This window comes from Cebus imitator, unplaced genomic scaffold (genome assembly GCF_001604975.1).
Source record: "Cebus imitator isolate Cc_AM_T3 unplaced genomic scaffold, Cebus_imitator-1.0 Scaffold288, whole genome shotgun sequence".
Taxonomy (NCBI): domain Eukaryota; kingdom Metazoa; phylum Chordata; class Mammalia; order Primates; family Cebidae; genus Cebus; species Cebus imitator.
In genome coordinates, this window is record NW_016107603.1 from 1,679,363 (window position 1) to 1,692,539 (window position 13,177).

General features: G+C 37.7%; 1 protein-coding gene and 1 pseudogene across 4 annotated transcripts in view; one reads left to right on the forward strand and one right to left on the reverse strand.

Annotated features, from left to right (window-relative positions):
- Window positions 1–13,177, forward strand: part of COMMD10 (COMM domain containing 10) — a 213,141-nt gene that overhangs the window by 95,323 nt on the left and 104,641 nt on the right. The window contains exon 6 of one of the 4 annotated variants that reach the window (XM_017502038.2): window positions 2,126–2,675. The exons of the other annotated variants lie outside the window; for them this stretch is intronic. Coding sequence (XP_017357527.1) covers window positions 2,126–2,230 — 105 coding nt within the window. The 3' untranslated portion in view covers window positions 2,231–2,675. Of the gene's footprint in view, window positions 1–2,125; window positions 2,676–13,177 lie in introns of those variants that run through there. 4 annotated transcript variants of the gene reach the window in all.
- On the reverse strand, window positions 6,436–6,557 carry LOC119467437 (annotated as a pseudogene).

A 13,177-nucleotide genomic window follows, 5' to 3' on the forward strand; every position in this document is an offset into this window, starting at 1 on the left:
TTTCTGAAAGTTTTAATTAAAATCAGCTTTACAATACGTTGAATTGATTTGGCCTTCTTTTTCTCATGATCCTGTTATTCAGTGACTATTTTCTTCAAATATTTGTTTCCATTACTTTTGTTACTTTTATAGACATATTTTTAGTAGTTGCAATTTCGCATCTACCCAGCCTTTATGGGTTGATAATATTGGTTAACATTGACTCCTAGGGTACAATCTCATCAATTATGTAGGTGTAGAGTTAAGATATAATGACCACCAAGCCTAAAAAAGCAACATCAACTTTTACTCCAGTAGCAGTGGAGTCATTATTTACCAAAAGAAAGCAGATTCAGCAGAGATCTGTTGGAATGCCTATGTTATGCCCTATTAATCTAAAACAGTTACATGATAATTCTCTAAGATTGAGCTGTTTTTAATAATTATGTATGAGAAAACATTTTATGGGCTTTTAGCCAGAAGAGTTTATATATAAGTGGTAATAGAGGAACATTGTTAAATTCTTGAATCTTGGAGGCAATGTGATATAATCGACTTTGGGGCTCTGAGATCAGCTTTGTATTCTGACTCTTTCACTTACTAACTTTGTGACTGTGGGCAAGTTACTTGACCTCTCTGGGCCTTAACTTTTTGCAGATGAGAATAATATAACTTCCTGACAAGAATTTTAAAAGAATAGAAGGCAGTTATACAAAATGTCTGATAAAAGTTTTGGCACATACAGGTTTCTTCCCAAAGATGAAAAAGTCCTACTGCTAAGTATAGAAAGGGAGATACAAGTAAAGTGTCTTCATTATTTGTTAGAGCTTTGTGCCCATAGGTCCTTACATTGTCTTAACTTATGTGATCTACAGTGATCTAAAGTAGGATGTGTGGTCTTAAGAAAGCATATAATTTTTACCTTTTTGTACAGCTTGAACAAAAATGGTCAGTTGTGCTCTGAGGTCCTAGGTGTCTTCTAGATATAAGTAAGTGGGAAGAAGGACAAGAGGCATTTAACAGAACCTCAGGTCCTACTTCTAGCAGAGCAGCTGTACTTTTCTGTTTTACCATTTGCATTTCTGTGTAAGATATTGATTAAACAAAGGGGTCTGTGTATTACAGAAAGGCTTGAAAAACCAAAAGCAGGGTCAAGCATTCTATTTCTTGACTTACCTTTTTCTCGGATTCTACCCTGCTTTCTCCTTGGTGTTTTAAAGTTTGTGGGAATGGGTGGAGTTAGGGTGGGGATAGGGAGGAATTGCATTCTGTCTTACTGCATGGATTTCTCAGAGAACAAAACATAACAAAAGGACAAGTGTCCTATGCAAAGAGGACATTCCTGGTAGAAAAATTCCTTGACCTCCTTAGCTCTCGTGTTGAACTCTACCTACAAAGAACCATGTTTGGAGACTTCATCACAGATTTCCAACTGTGAAATAACAAATCCAGACATCTTGCCTCTGATTACTTCCTCCTATCTGACTACATTGAGATCTCTTTACTAGACCCTTATTATTTTCATTACCTTATCTATCTTAGACTCCAATCACTTTACTCTCATTTCAGTGTCTGCAAGAACTTTTCCCATTAGTCATCTTTATATCAACCAGTAAGAACTATGACCCTTGATAAATCTTACCTGACTTTACTGCCATCAAGCACTTTTGGAGAAAATAACACATCGGGTTAATGATTACCTATAATTTCCTGAGGTCTGGGTTCCACCCTTTTTAATCATCTGAGGAATTTTTCTTTCCTCCACCTTCTCCCTGTAAGCTTTTCACTGTCAACATTTAAACATATACAAATAAATCCAAGAATCAAATGAAAGTAACAAATTAATCAACTTTTTGTTTCAGCTGCAACTCCCTTTCTCGCCCCACAGTCAGATTTTTTAAACAAATTGTTTATTTTCATGGTCTTTAGCCCATTCCAGTATAGCTTCTGCTCCCATAACCCAAACTGCTTTTGTAAATTTGTTTCACTTCCCTACTTAGTACTTAACAGCTTTCTCATTACCTTCTGATAGTCTCATATCCCTGACATTATATTTACACAATTCTATCTTTCCTTTCTAGCTATAAGCACTTTTTTTTTCATTTCATGACTGTGGTTAATAATCTTCGTCTCTGGGTTTTTGCAGGTTCCATCTTTTAACTGGCAAACACTCTCCGCTTTCCTCAACTCCTCCCACCTAACTGTTCAGTTATCAGATGTCATCTTCCAAAGCAGGTTTACCTTGACCTGAACTGGCTGAGTTAGTTCTCCTGCTTTATTTATACCTTCTCTACACAGCACTTGTCACATTTGTAATAATTTGTTTATCATTCTTTCTGTGCCTTTTAATGTTGTCTTCTATAGAGTAGGGATCCCACTGGTTATAGGACTGGTTACTTGAAGGGAGTTCAAAAAATATTTGTTGAAGAAATGACTGAATAAATTAACAACTTTAACCTTTCCCAGTCCAGTGCATCAATTTTGTCCTTGGCCTTATTAGAGTTTCTTTTCCTTAGCAGCATAATGAATTTTAAGTGAAGAAAAACTGTTAGTTATTCCACTAGAGTTACTAAGCACTGTAGCCCATAGTGCATCATAGGTGCACAACATATATACTTTCCTTTATTGTCCTCTGCTTTTTGCTATAAAAAGAATAGAAATATGTAATAAGGCCTTCCACAAAATTCAACAGCCCTTTTTGCTAAAAACTCTCAGTAAACTAGGTATTGATGGAACATATCTCAAAATAATAAAAGCTGTTTATGACAAATCCACAGCCAATATCATACTGAATGGGCAAAAACTAGAAGCATTCCCTTTGAAATCTGGCACTAGACAAGGATGCCCTCTCTCAATATAGTATTCAATATATTCAATATTGAATTCAATATTGAATATATTGAATATTGAATTCAATATTGAATATATTGAATATTGAGTATTCAATTTAGTATTAGAAGTTGTAGTCAGAGTAATCAGGCAAGAAAAGGAAATAAAGGGCATTCAATTAGGAAAGGAGGAAGTCAAATTGTCTCTATTTGCAGACGACATGATTGTATATTTAGAAGACCCCATCGTATCAGCTCAAAATCTCCTTAAACTGATAAGCAACTTCAGCAAAGTCTCAGGATACAAAGTCAATGTGCAGAAATCACAACCATTCCTGTGCACCAATAACAGACTTAAAGAGAGCTAATCAAGAATGAACTGCCATTCACAATTGCTGCAAAGTATATAAAATACCTAGGAATACAACTAACAAAGGATGTGAAGGACCTCTTCAAGGAAAACTACAAAGTACTGCTCAAGGAAATAAGAGAGGACACAAACAAATGGAAAAACATCCATGCTCATGGTTAGGAAGAATCAATATTGTGAAAATGGCCATACTGCCCAAAGTAATTTATAGATTTAATGCTGTCACCATCAAGCTACCTATGACCCTCTTCACAGAACTGGAAAAAACCACCTTAAACTTCATGTGGAACCGAGAGAGAGCCCGCATAGCCAAGATAATTCTAAGCAAAAAGAACAAAGCTGGAGGCATCACACTACCTGACTTCAAACTATACTACAAGGCTACAGTAATCAAAACAGCATGGTACTGGTACCAAAACAGAGATATAGACCAGTAAGTAAAACAGAACAAAGGCCTCAGAGGCAATGCCACACATCTACAACCATCTGATACTTGACAAACCTGACAAAAACAAGCAATGGGGAAAGGATTCCCTGTTTAATAAATGGTGTTGTGAAAACTGGCTAGCCATGTGCAGAAAGCAGAAACTGGACCCCTTTCTGACATCTTATGCTAAAATTAACTCCAGATGGTTTAAAGACTTAAACATAAGACCTAACACCATAAAAACCCTAGAAGAAAACCTAGGCAAAACCATTCAGGACATAGGCGTAGGCAAGGACTTCATGACTAAAACACCAAAAGCAATGGCAACAAAAGACAAAATAGACAAAGGGGATCTAATTAAACTCCAGAGTTTCTGTTCAGCAAAAGAAACAATCATTAGAGTGAACTGGCAACCAACAGAATGGGAAAAAATGTTTGCAATCTACCCATCTGACAAAGGGCTAATATCCAGAATCTATAAAGAACTAAAACAGATTTATAAGAAAAAAACAAACACATTCAAAAGTGGCTGATGAACATGAACAGACACTTTTCAAAAGAAGACATATATGAGGCCAACAAACATTTGAAAAAATGCTCATCATCACTGGGCATTAGAGAAATGCAAATCAAAACCACATTGAGATACCAACTCAACGCCAGTCAGAATGGCACACATTAAACAATCTGGAGACAACAGATGCTGGAGAGGATGTAGAGAAATAGGATCACTTTTACACTGTTGGTGGGAGTGTAAATTAGTTCAACCATTGTGGAAGAGAGTGTGGCCATTCCTCAAGGATCTAGAAATAGAAATTCCATTTGACCCAGCAATCTCATTACTGGGTGTATACCCAAAGGATTATAAATCGTTCTATTATAAAGACACATGCATACGCATGTTCACTGTGGCACTGTTTACAATAGCAAAGACCTGGAACCAACCCAAATGGCCATCAATGATAGATTGGATAAGGAAAATGTGGCACATCTATACCATGGAATACTGTGCAGCCATAAAAAAAGATGAGTTTGTGTCCTTTGTAGGGACATGGCTGAATCTGGAAACATCACTCTCAGCAAACTGACACAAGAACAGAAAAACAAACACTGCATGTTCTCATCATAGGCAGGTGTTGAACAGTGACAATACAGACACAGGAAGGGGGAGCATCACACCCTGGGGTCTGTTGGGGATGCTAGGGGAGGAACAGCAGGAAGTGGGGAGGTTGGGGAGGGATAATATGGGGAGAAATGCCAGATACAGGTGACGGGTATGGAGGTAGCAAACCATACTGCTATGTATGTACCTATGCAACAGTCCTTTATGTTTTGCACATGTATCCCAGAATCTAAAGTGCAATAAAATATATATGTGTAAAAATTTTTTTTTTAAATTTCAAATCTTAGGAAGCTGAGTATTTCGTTTCTTATGGCACTTTTAATCAAATCGCATTATTTATTGAGTATGACTTCTTGTATATCCTAAAGTTAAAACATAATAGACAAGTGAGTCACGTTTCTAAAAAGCAAAACAAAAGCTTTGAAAACAGTATAGGAAAACATGTGTTCAAAAGAGACCCCAGAATTTCTGTTTTCTTCCTGAATATATTAGACCCATTTCAGTTCCTAATGCTGTGGAATAAATGAAATGTTATGAAACTTAAAATTAGGAACTATCTGAAAGCTACATGTTTAGCTAAAATATATGGTAAATTAATGAACATACAAAGGAACAGATAGCAGTGCCAGTGTGTTTGTTTTGTAAATTTTATTTATGTGCAAAATAGTAATTGCATATGAATTTAAATATAATTGTATACATATGTTTAGAAATTTCTGCCATATTTGATGGATTTGTAAATAGTATTAGAATTTCTTTTTCTACAGATATTTTAGTGATTAAAATTAACCTTTAAATTAATTGCACAGCTTCTTTATTCATGTAAAAAAATATCCAGCAACCTATCTATATATAGCTGTACAAAGAATGATTTGGACTACTGCTACAAAGTAGATTAAATGATTTCTAAATTACTTCATGTATTAACACTTACATATATTTATAGGCTATTCTAATTTAAATATTGAACAGAAATTTGGAAATGAATATAGTTTGTTTTTAACTGAGTTGAGAAAGCATAGTATAGTAATTAGATTCTTTAAAAAAAAAAAAAAACAAACATTTTTATAAATAAAATTGCTGGATTCCAAGTGTTTATACTTTAATTCAAACAACTTTATGTTGTAAACAATGTTTTTTAAAATATTTTCTTTACATCTTATACCTTATTTTATTGAAGTTATAGCCATATGTCTTGGGCGGAATTCTAAAGAGAGTAATAAGGGACTTTACCCTATAATAACAGAAATAGTTTGGTAATATAGGAACCAAGCGACAGCTTTTCTTTTTCAAATATATAGATTCAGATATGGACAGAAATCTTTAGGGGTGACCTAAAACATCATTATGTCAGTTTACAGCAGAAGGTTTACTCTGTTAGTTTCCAGCAGCTATAATGGAAACTAACCTAGATGAACATTGGTACCTACTTTGTAGTAAGTGTCTGATTTTATTTGACCAATTAGTACTCATGATGGAGAGGGAAATAACTTGTCCATGACCTGTTGTGATAAACTCCTAAGGGACAAGCTTTGATTACCTCTTAGGTTTATTGTTTTTGCCTTGTTAAGCCCACTTAAAGTGTATTCTACAGGCAGAATACACTGGGTGTGGTGGGGATGGAATTTTTTTGCTATAATTAGAGCCAAAAATGTTGATTTAGAGTAATCTGTTTTTGCCTCTATTCTACCAATAATTGTGTGATATTAGAAATATCTTTCTTGTGTTTCTTTTTTTAATGGAACACTTCACAAATTTGTGCAGGGGCCGTGCTAATCTTCCCTGTATCTTTCCAATTTTAGTATATATGCTATTGAGGTAAGTGAGCACATGGTCAGTCCCTCCCTCCCTCCTTCCCTCCCTCCTCCTTTCCTTCCCTCCCTCCTCCTTTCCTTTCCTTTCCTTTTTCCTTTCCCCTTTCCCCTTTCCCCTTTCCCCTTTCCCCTTTCCCCTTTCCTTTCCTTTCCTTTCCTTTCCTGTCGTCCCTCCCTCCCTCCACCCTTCCTTCCTTCCTATCTTCCTTCCTTCCCTCCCTCCCTCCCTCCCTCCTTGTCTGGTTCTGTCTTCGAGGCTGGAGTGCAGTGGCATGGTCTTGGCTGAACTTCCACCTCCCAGGCTTAAGCAATCCTCCCACCTCTGCCTTCCAAGTAGCTGAGACTACACGTGCACACCATCACACTAGACTGATTTTTGTATTTTTTGGAGAGGGGGTTTCTCCATGTTGTCCATTCTATTCTTGATCTAGTGAGCTCAAGCAACTCACCTACCTTGTCCTCTCAAAGTTCTGGGATTACAGGCATGAGCTACTACACCTGGCCCATGTGTTTGTTATTAATAAAGGTTATGCTATAAGTCACATAATACCATTGTGAAAACAATATTTGCTACATAATTCCTTAAACAGTGTTTTACAAGAATAAAAAAAATTATTGATGGCTCATTGTATGTTAGGGTTTATTCTGAGTGCCTTAGGTTCCACCTCCCTCTGTGGATGCCAAAGTGGGGCAGATAATTCCTCTCATAACTCTTGTGACAGCAAGAGTTTGGGGCATATGACCTCCTGTGACAGAGTTTCCATCAACCAGTTGGAAATCTCTGCATGAGACTGCACATCTAGGAAAAGTGATGCAAAGAAGCAGGGATAGTTTAGAATTTAGTCTTCTCGTGGCTAGAGCAGCATCCGTTGTCTCATACCAGTGGATATACTGGTACCAGCAGTGGTGGTGGTACCACATTCTCAGCAGAGGCTTCCTAGGCTATCTTTCTTTTCAGCATGATTTTGGTTGCAGTTCTGGCTTCATAACCTTCTTTAGTGCCATCTTGTTTCCAAGTCTGTTTCGATAGTGTCATCATTTTTTGTGCCATCGAATCCTTTCCTACTTAACCAGAAATCACTTCTATTTTTTGTGACCAAGATCTTGGACTAGTACAGTTCTCTTGGAAAAATTGGTCTTAATCTCTAACTGTTTGGAAATACCTTATTACTTTTTTATAGCCACAGCTGCCAAAACCCTTAATTTCAGTTAACACTCTAAAAGGAATTTAAGAGAGGGGAAATAAAAGTTTTCATTATTTAAGTCATAACATCAGAGGAAAACAGTAATGAAAATCTAATGAATAGTACTATTTTCAAGAAATTATTCATCTATTTGTGCAAAATGAAAACTTTAAAGCATATTTTTAGTTGTTACTGTTTACTAATATTATCTTTATTATGAAAGGAAATAATTTGTACTGGGCATGTACTCCTGATCTTCTGAAAAAATCCCTTGATTTTTCTTTGGTGAATCTATCCCTTTCCTGCTCTTAGAGTAAGGCTACCTCCACCAACTCAGAGATGATTCATATGACCTATCGCTAAGCAATCAGCACACTTTACTCCTTCAGCAAAGTGATTAGTTGATATTGGATGAGTATATATGAGGATACCTCCACTGAAACATAGCTGTAACAGATTCAAGCACCACAGCCTCATACATCACTTGGAGCTGAGAAGAAGCCCAAAATATCAGAAAGTAGGACTGAGAGGATAGAGGGAGAGAAACTTGAGTCCTGATGGTATATTTTGAGGCCAAAATATATACCTAGTCGAAAATGTGATGAAACTTTTATAATTAGGAACTGTTTGAAAGCTAAATATGCAGCTAAAATATTTGATTAATATGTGGAAGAATAGATAGCAGTGACAGTGTATTCGTTTTGTAGAATTTTATTTATATACAAAATAATTGTGCATTTACGTACAAAAATTGCTACCATATTTTATAGTTTGATAAATATCTAGCTATTCCTAAACCTATTTCTAATCCTATAGTTTCAGTCCCATGACCTATTTTACTGCCTTTTTGCTTACACTGGTTTGGGTTAGGTTTTCTGTCGTTAGCAACTGAGAGTTCTCTGTTTCTTTGGAATATAAATGCTAAATCATCTTAAGTTGGGATTGTAAGGGATTGCTACCATGTTTTGAGGAACACCTCTTACTTATATCTTAGTTACATATAACTTTTGACCTGAAATATTATTAATATAGAAAGCAACTAATAACTTTAAGGTGAAATACTAATCCAGAAAGATAAGAATGAAAACTCAAACTTTAAGTTCTATAAAACTTTGAGATAACAATTTGTTTACTTTCAGAATGATTTAAATTGATAGAGTATAAGTTGGGGAACAAACACTTTAGGTGAATATTTAAGTCATGTAAAATAGGTATTTTTAAAAGTCAAATTAAACATATCAAATTTGCTGTAACTGTATATTTTATTTGTGATAAGCACTTTTCTACATTTTACACCCTGTTGCCTTATATAACTTTATGCAGTTTTGACATTATAACATTGTGATTTTCTGTCAAACATCATGAATGAAAATATGAGTGTATAAATGAGAGAATCATGCTACTTCCAGATTTTGGTATATATTCTAAGTAGGAAAATATATTTATCAACACTTTCTTTAACTTTGCCAACGCCATTCGTATATGCTTCTATTTAGCATTCACTAGTCATTCCTGACCTGAAATTGGAATTTTCTTCATTTTCCCTCTTGCTTGTGAGTGAAGCAACCATGTCTGTGAGTGTTGAAATGGACAAAGAACTTCCAGAAGCGCTGCCTAGAAAATATGACATCAAGAGCTTTCTAAATGAAGGCTCTTTTGAGTGCTGGCACCAGAGACCTAACACAGATTAACTTTATCAAAATGGGAAATTGATTGACTCAAATAGCTGTGATGAAATAAGAAGTGAATCTCTAGCCTCGGCCATTACAGAATCCAGGGGTTCTAGCACCATACAGTTTGGTCTCTGCATCCTTCGGTTTTGTTTTCCTCTGTGTTGGCTTTATTCTCTGACAAGGTCTCTCCATGGACTGCCTATGTACAGATGTGTATCATTCTTGTAGTTCCAGATTTCAAATAAGTATGAGTGACTGTTGTTTTCCCCAGTGGTATAATTTGCAAGGGGAAAAATGTAGTGGCCTCGCTTGGTTCTCATGACTACTTGGGTTTGTGGAAGGAAGGTCACATGGTTGATAAGTCTCTCAGAATCACATTGAATGGCGTAGTGGTATTTCTGAAAAAGAAAAGATGCTAGTCAGACAGATATAGATGTCTTCTTAAGTAGGGCTCATCTTGTTTCCATTGCAAGCTGCTCTCCTTACTTTTGTTTCACTACCTAATATACCATAATTGAATTCAGTTGAATTAATCTTGCCTTCTTTTTAGATGATGAAAACACTACTTCTGGCAAGATTGTTTATATTTAGTGTAAATTAGATCAGAATTGTTTCTCCTATTATGTAGCTGGGATCGCTTTTATTGAAGGATTGGGAATTTTGGCTGTGAGAAGGAAAGTTGGTATTTTGAAGCCTGGCAATGTAGCAAAGTGGTAGGCAGCATGGACTTTGGAAGTTATGTCGACCTAAGTATGAGTCCTGGGACACAATGACTTCTAATCTATGTGACCTTAGCCAAGTCACTTATTTTTTTTAATGCCCATTTTTTAACCTGTAAAATGAAAACAATAATACCTATCTCATAGAGTAGTTATGGAAATGAAAGGAAGCCAACTAGGTAAAGTATTTATTACAATCCTTAACACATGGTGGGTGTTCTATAAGTGGCAGCTGGTATTGTTACCGCCGGTACTAATAACAGTAATAATAAACACTGCCCTTTTGCCATGCCTGTTCCTTATGGTCCCCCAACTACCTAGAATTAAGTTCTGTTGTTCAGCTAAGAACACATTAAATAAAGATGTTAAATTTTATAAACTAGTCTGGAAACCTTACTACTTCTTATAACGTTAGTTCTGTGGGGAAATTGGTTTAAGTTTTTTTCAACCTAAAGAAAATATATTTTTGTAACGTAATGCATTTTTCAATGAGATTTGCGTATATGTGTGTTTGTTAAAAATTATATATAGTTCTTGTGAGGGACAGGCAGTCAAGTAAGTGAGGGTCAGAATCTGTTTAATAATAAGCAGAACCAAAGTAGATTCTGTCAGAATAAAGTATATTTGCAGGGGCTGCTGACTGCTATACAAAGTTGTATAACGATCATGTGGATTGCTTGGGGGGTCTGCTTAACTTGGATTAATTAAGCTACAAATGAAATTTCAAGCCTTTTCATTTGGTTTTTGTATTCAGATACTTAGCACTTCACTTTAAAAGTGCTGTTATAACTTGTGACCCTGTAGAGTGGTAGGCTGATTGAGTCAATATTAGGAAATGTTATAATATGCAATGAATTCCCCCGAATTTGAGACTATTCATTATGAAAACTGATCTCAATGAAAGCTATACAGATATGCCAAGATAAAAGTACATAGCCACATACATGGTGGGAAAGTCAGTGTATTGTCCTTGTTCCTATTAATAATATACAATACAGATAAACATTTTAAAAGCTATTCATATTCAGAGAATTTAGAATAATTGTATTGATACATATTTGAAAAAATTATTTACTACTTACAACTGTTATCAATGAGAATAAGTTCATGGATAAATAATCTTAGACATACAGAGCTATAATATTACTTTCTAGTATTAAAAATCTTGCTCTTGTGAGATCATGGCAGATGGGAGGCAGGACTAGATTGCAGCTCCAGACAGAGCAGTCTGTGGAGGCTCGCATTGTTAATTTTAACTCCAGATTGACTGCAAGAACAAACCAGCAATCCCGGAGGACCCACAGACCATCTAAAGGAAGCAAACTGTTACTGCAGTACCCAGGAAACACCCCAAATATTGTGAGTGCCCCAACTGTGGAAATAGGAAAGGCAGACACCCCTCTCCCAAACACATACCCTCACTAGAGAAACTGACGGTCTGTTTGTGGGAAAGTTTCTAACTTTACCTGGAGCTGAGTAAATTTAGAGAGCCAAGCAAAATACAGGGGTAAAGGAAGCAGCAGAGAGGCCCATGGAGCTCACTGAGTCCAAAGCAGGTAATTCCTGCCTGGCACCAAAGGGATCCATCTGGAGGGCAGACATAAAACTCCACAGGGAGAAGCACATCTCTAGCTGAACTTCGTAACAGTTTGAATGGGGTAAGAAGCCTCCTGGCCAGAACTCAGGGAGGGCACAAATATGGTGTGCAGACTCAATACGAGGGGGAAAAACCAACCCCTTTTCTTTCGCAGCTGGAAGGTGGGTAGCCTGGGGCAAGTTTTCAAGCCAATCTCACCCACCACCTGGAAACAGAATTGGGGATATTGGTGGGGGCATGATGGAAGTGAGACCGGCCCTTCAGTTTGCGTAAGAGCTAGATGAGGCCTGTGACTGCTGGCATTCCCCCACTTCCCTGACAACTGCATGAGTCAGCAGAGGCAACCATAATCCTCCTAGGTACACAACTCTAGTGACCTGGGAATCTCACCCTCATCCCTAACAGCAACCTCGGCAATACCCGCCAAAGGAGAGTGTGAGCTCAGACACATCTAACCCTGCCCCCACCAGATGGTCCTTCCCTTCCCACCCTGGTAGCAGAAGACAGAGGGCTTATAATCTTGGGAATTCTAGGGCCCTGCCTACCAGTGGTCCCTCTCCATACTGCTATAGCTGATGCTTTCTGGAAAGTGCCACCTCCTGGTAGGAGGCAACCAGCACTGAAATAGAGCATTAAACCACCAAAGCTAAGAACCCTCACAGAGTTTACTGCACACACCACCCCCCCCCCCACTACCTCCACTGCAGCAGGTACTGGTATCCACAGAAGAGAGACCTATAGACAGTTCACATCACAGGACTCTGTTCAGACAACCCCCAGCCTGGAGCCAGGTAGACTTGCAAGGTGGCTAGACCCAGAAGAGTGACAGTAAAACTGCAGTTTGGCTTACTGGAAACTACATCCATAAGAAAATGGGGAGAGTATCAAGGGAACACCCCGTGGGACAAAAGAATCTGAACAATAGCCTTTAGCCCTAGACTTTCCCTCTGACAGAGCCTACCTAAATGAGAAGGAACCAGAAAACCAACTCTGGTGATATGACAGAACAAGGCTCTTTAACACCCCCCCAAAAATCACACTAGTTCACCAGCAGTGGATCCAAACCAAGAAGAAAGCCCTGATTTACCTGAAAAAGAATTTAGGAGGTGAGTTATTAAGCTAATCAGGGAGGCACCAGAGAAAGGCAAAGCCCAATGCAAGGAAATCCAAAAAACAATACAGGAAGTGAAGGGAAAAATGTTCAAGGAGATACCTTAAAGAAAAAACAATCGGATGGATCCAAGATGGCCGTTTAGGAACAGCTCAGGATTGCAGCTCCCAGTGAAAGCGCAGAGGGTGAGTGGACACCGTGTTTTTATTTCCCACAGACTAGGAAATTCCCGGGCAGAGGTGATCCACGGTCGCCAGCGCGGCTGTTTCAGCCAGCGCCGGCCAGCGCCGCTGCTTTGCCCCGCGCGGCTGCTTTGCCCCGCGCGGCTGCTTTGCCCCGCGCGGCTGCTTTG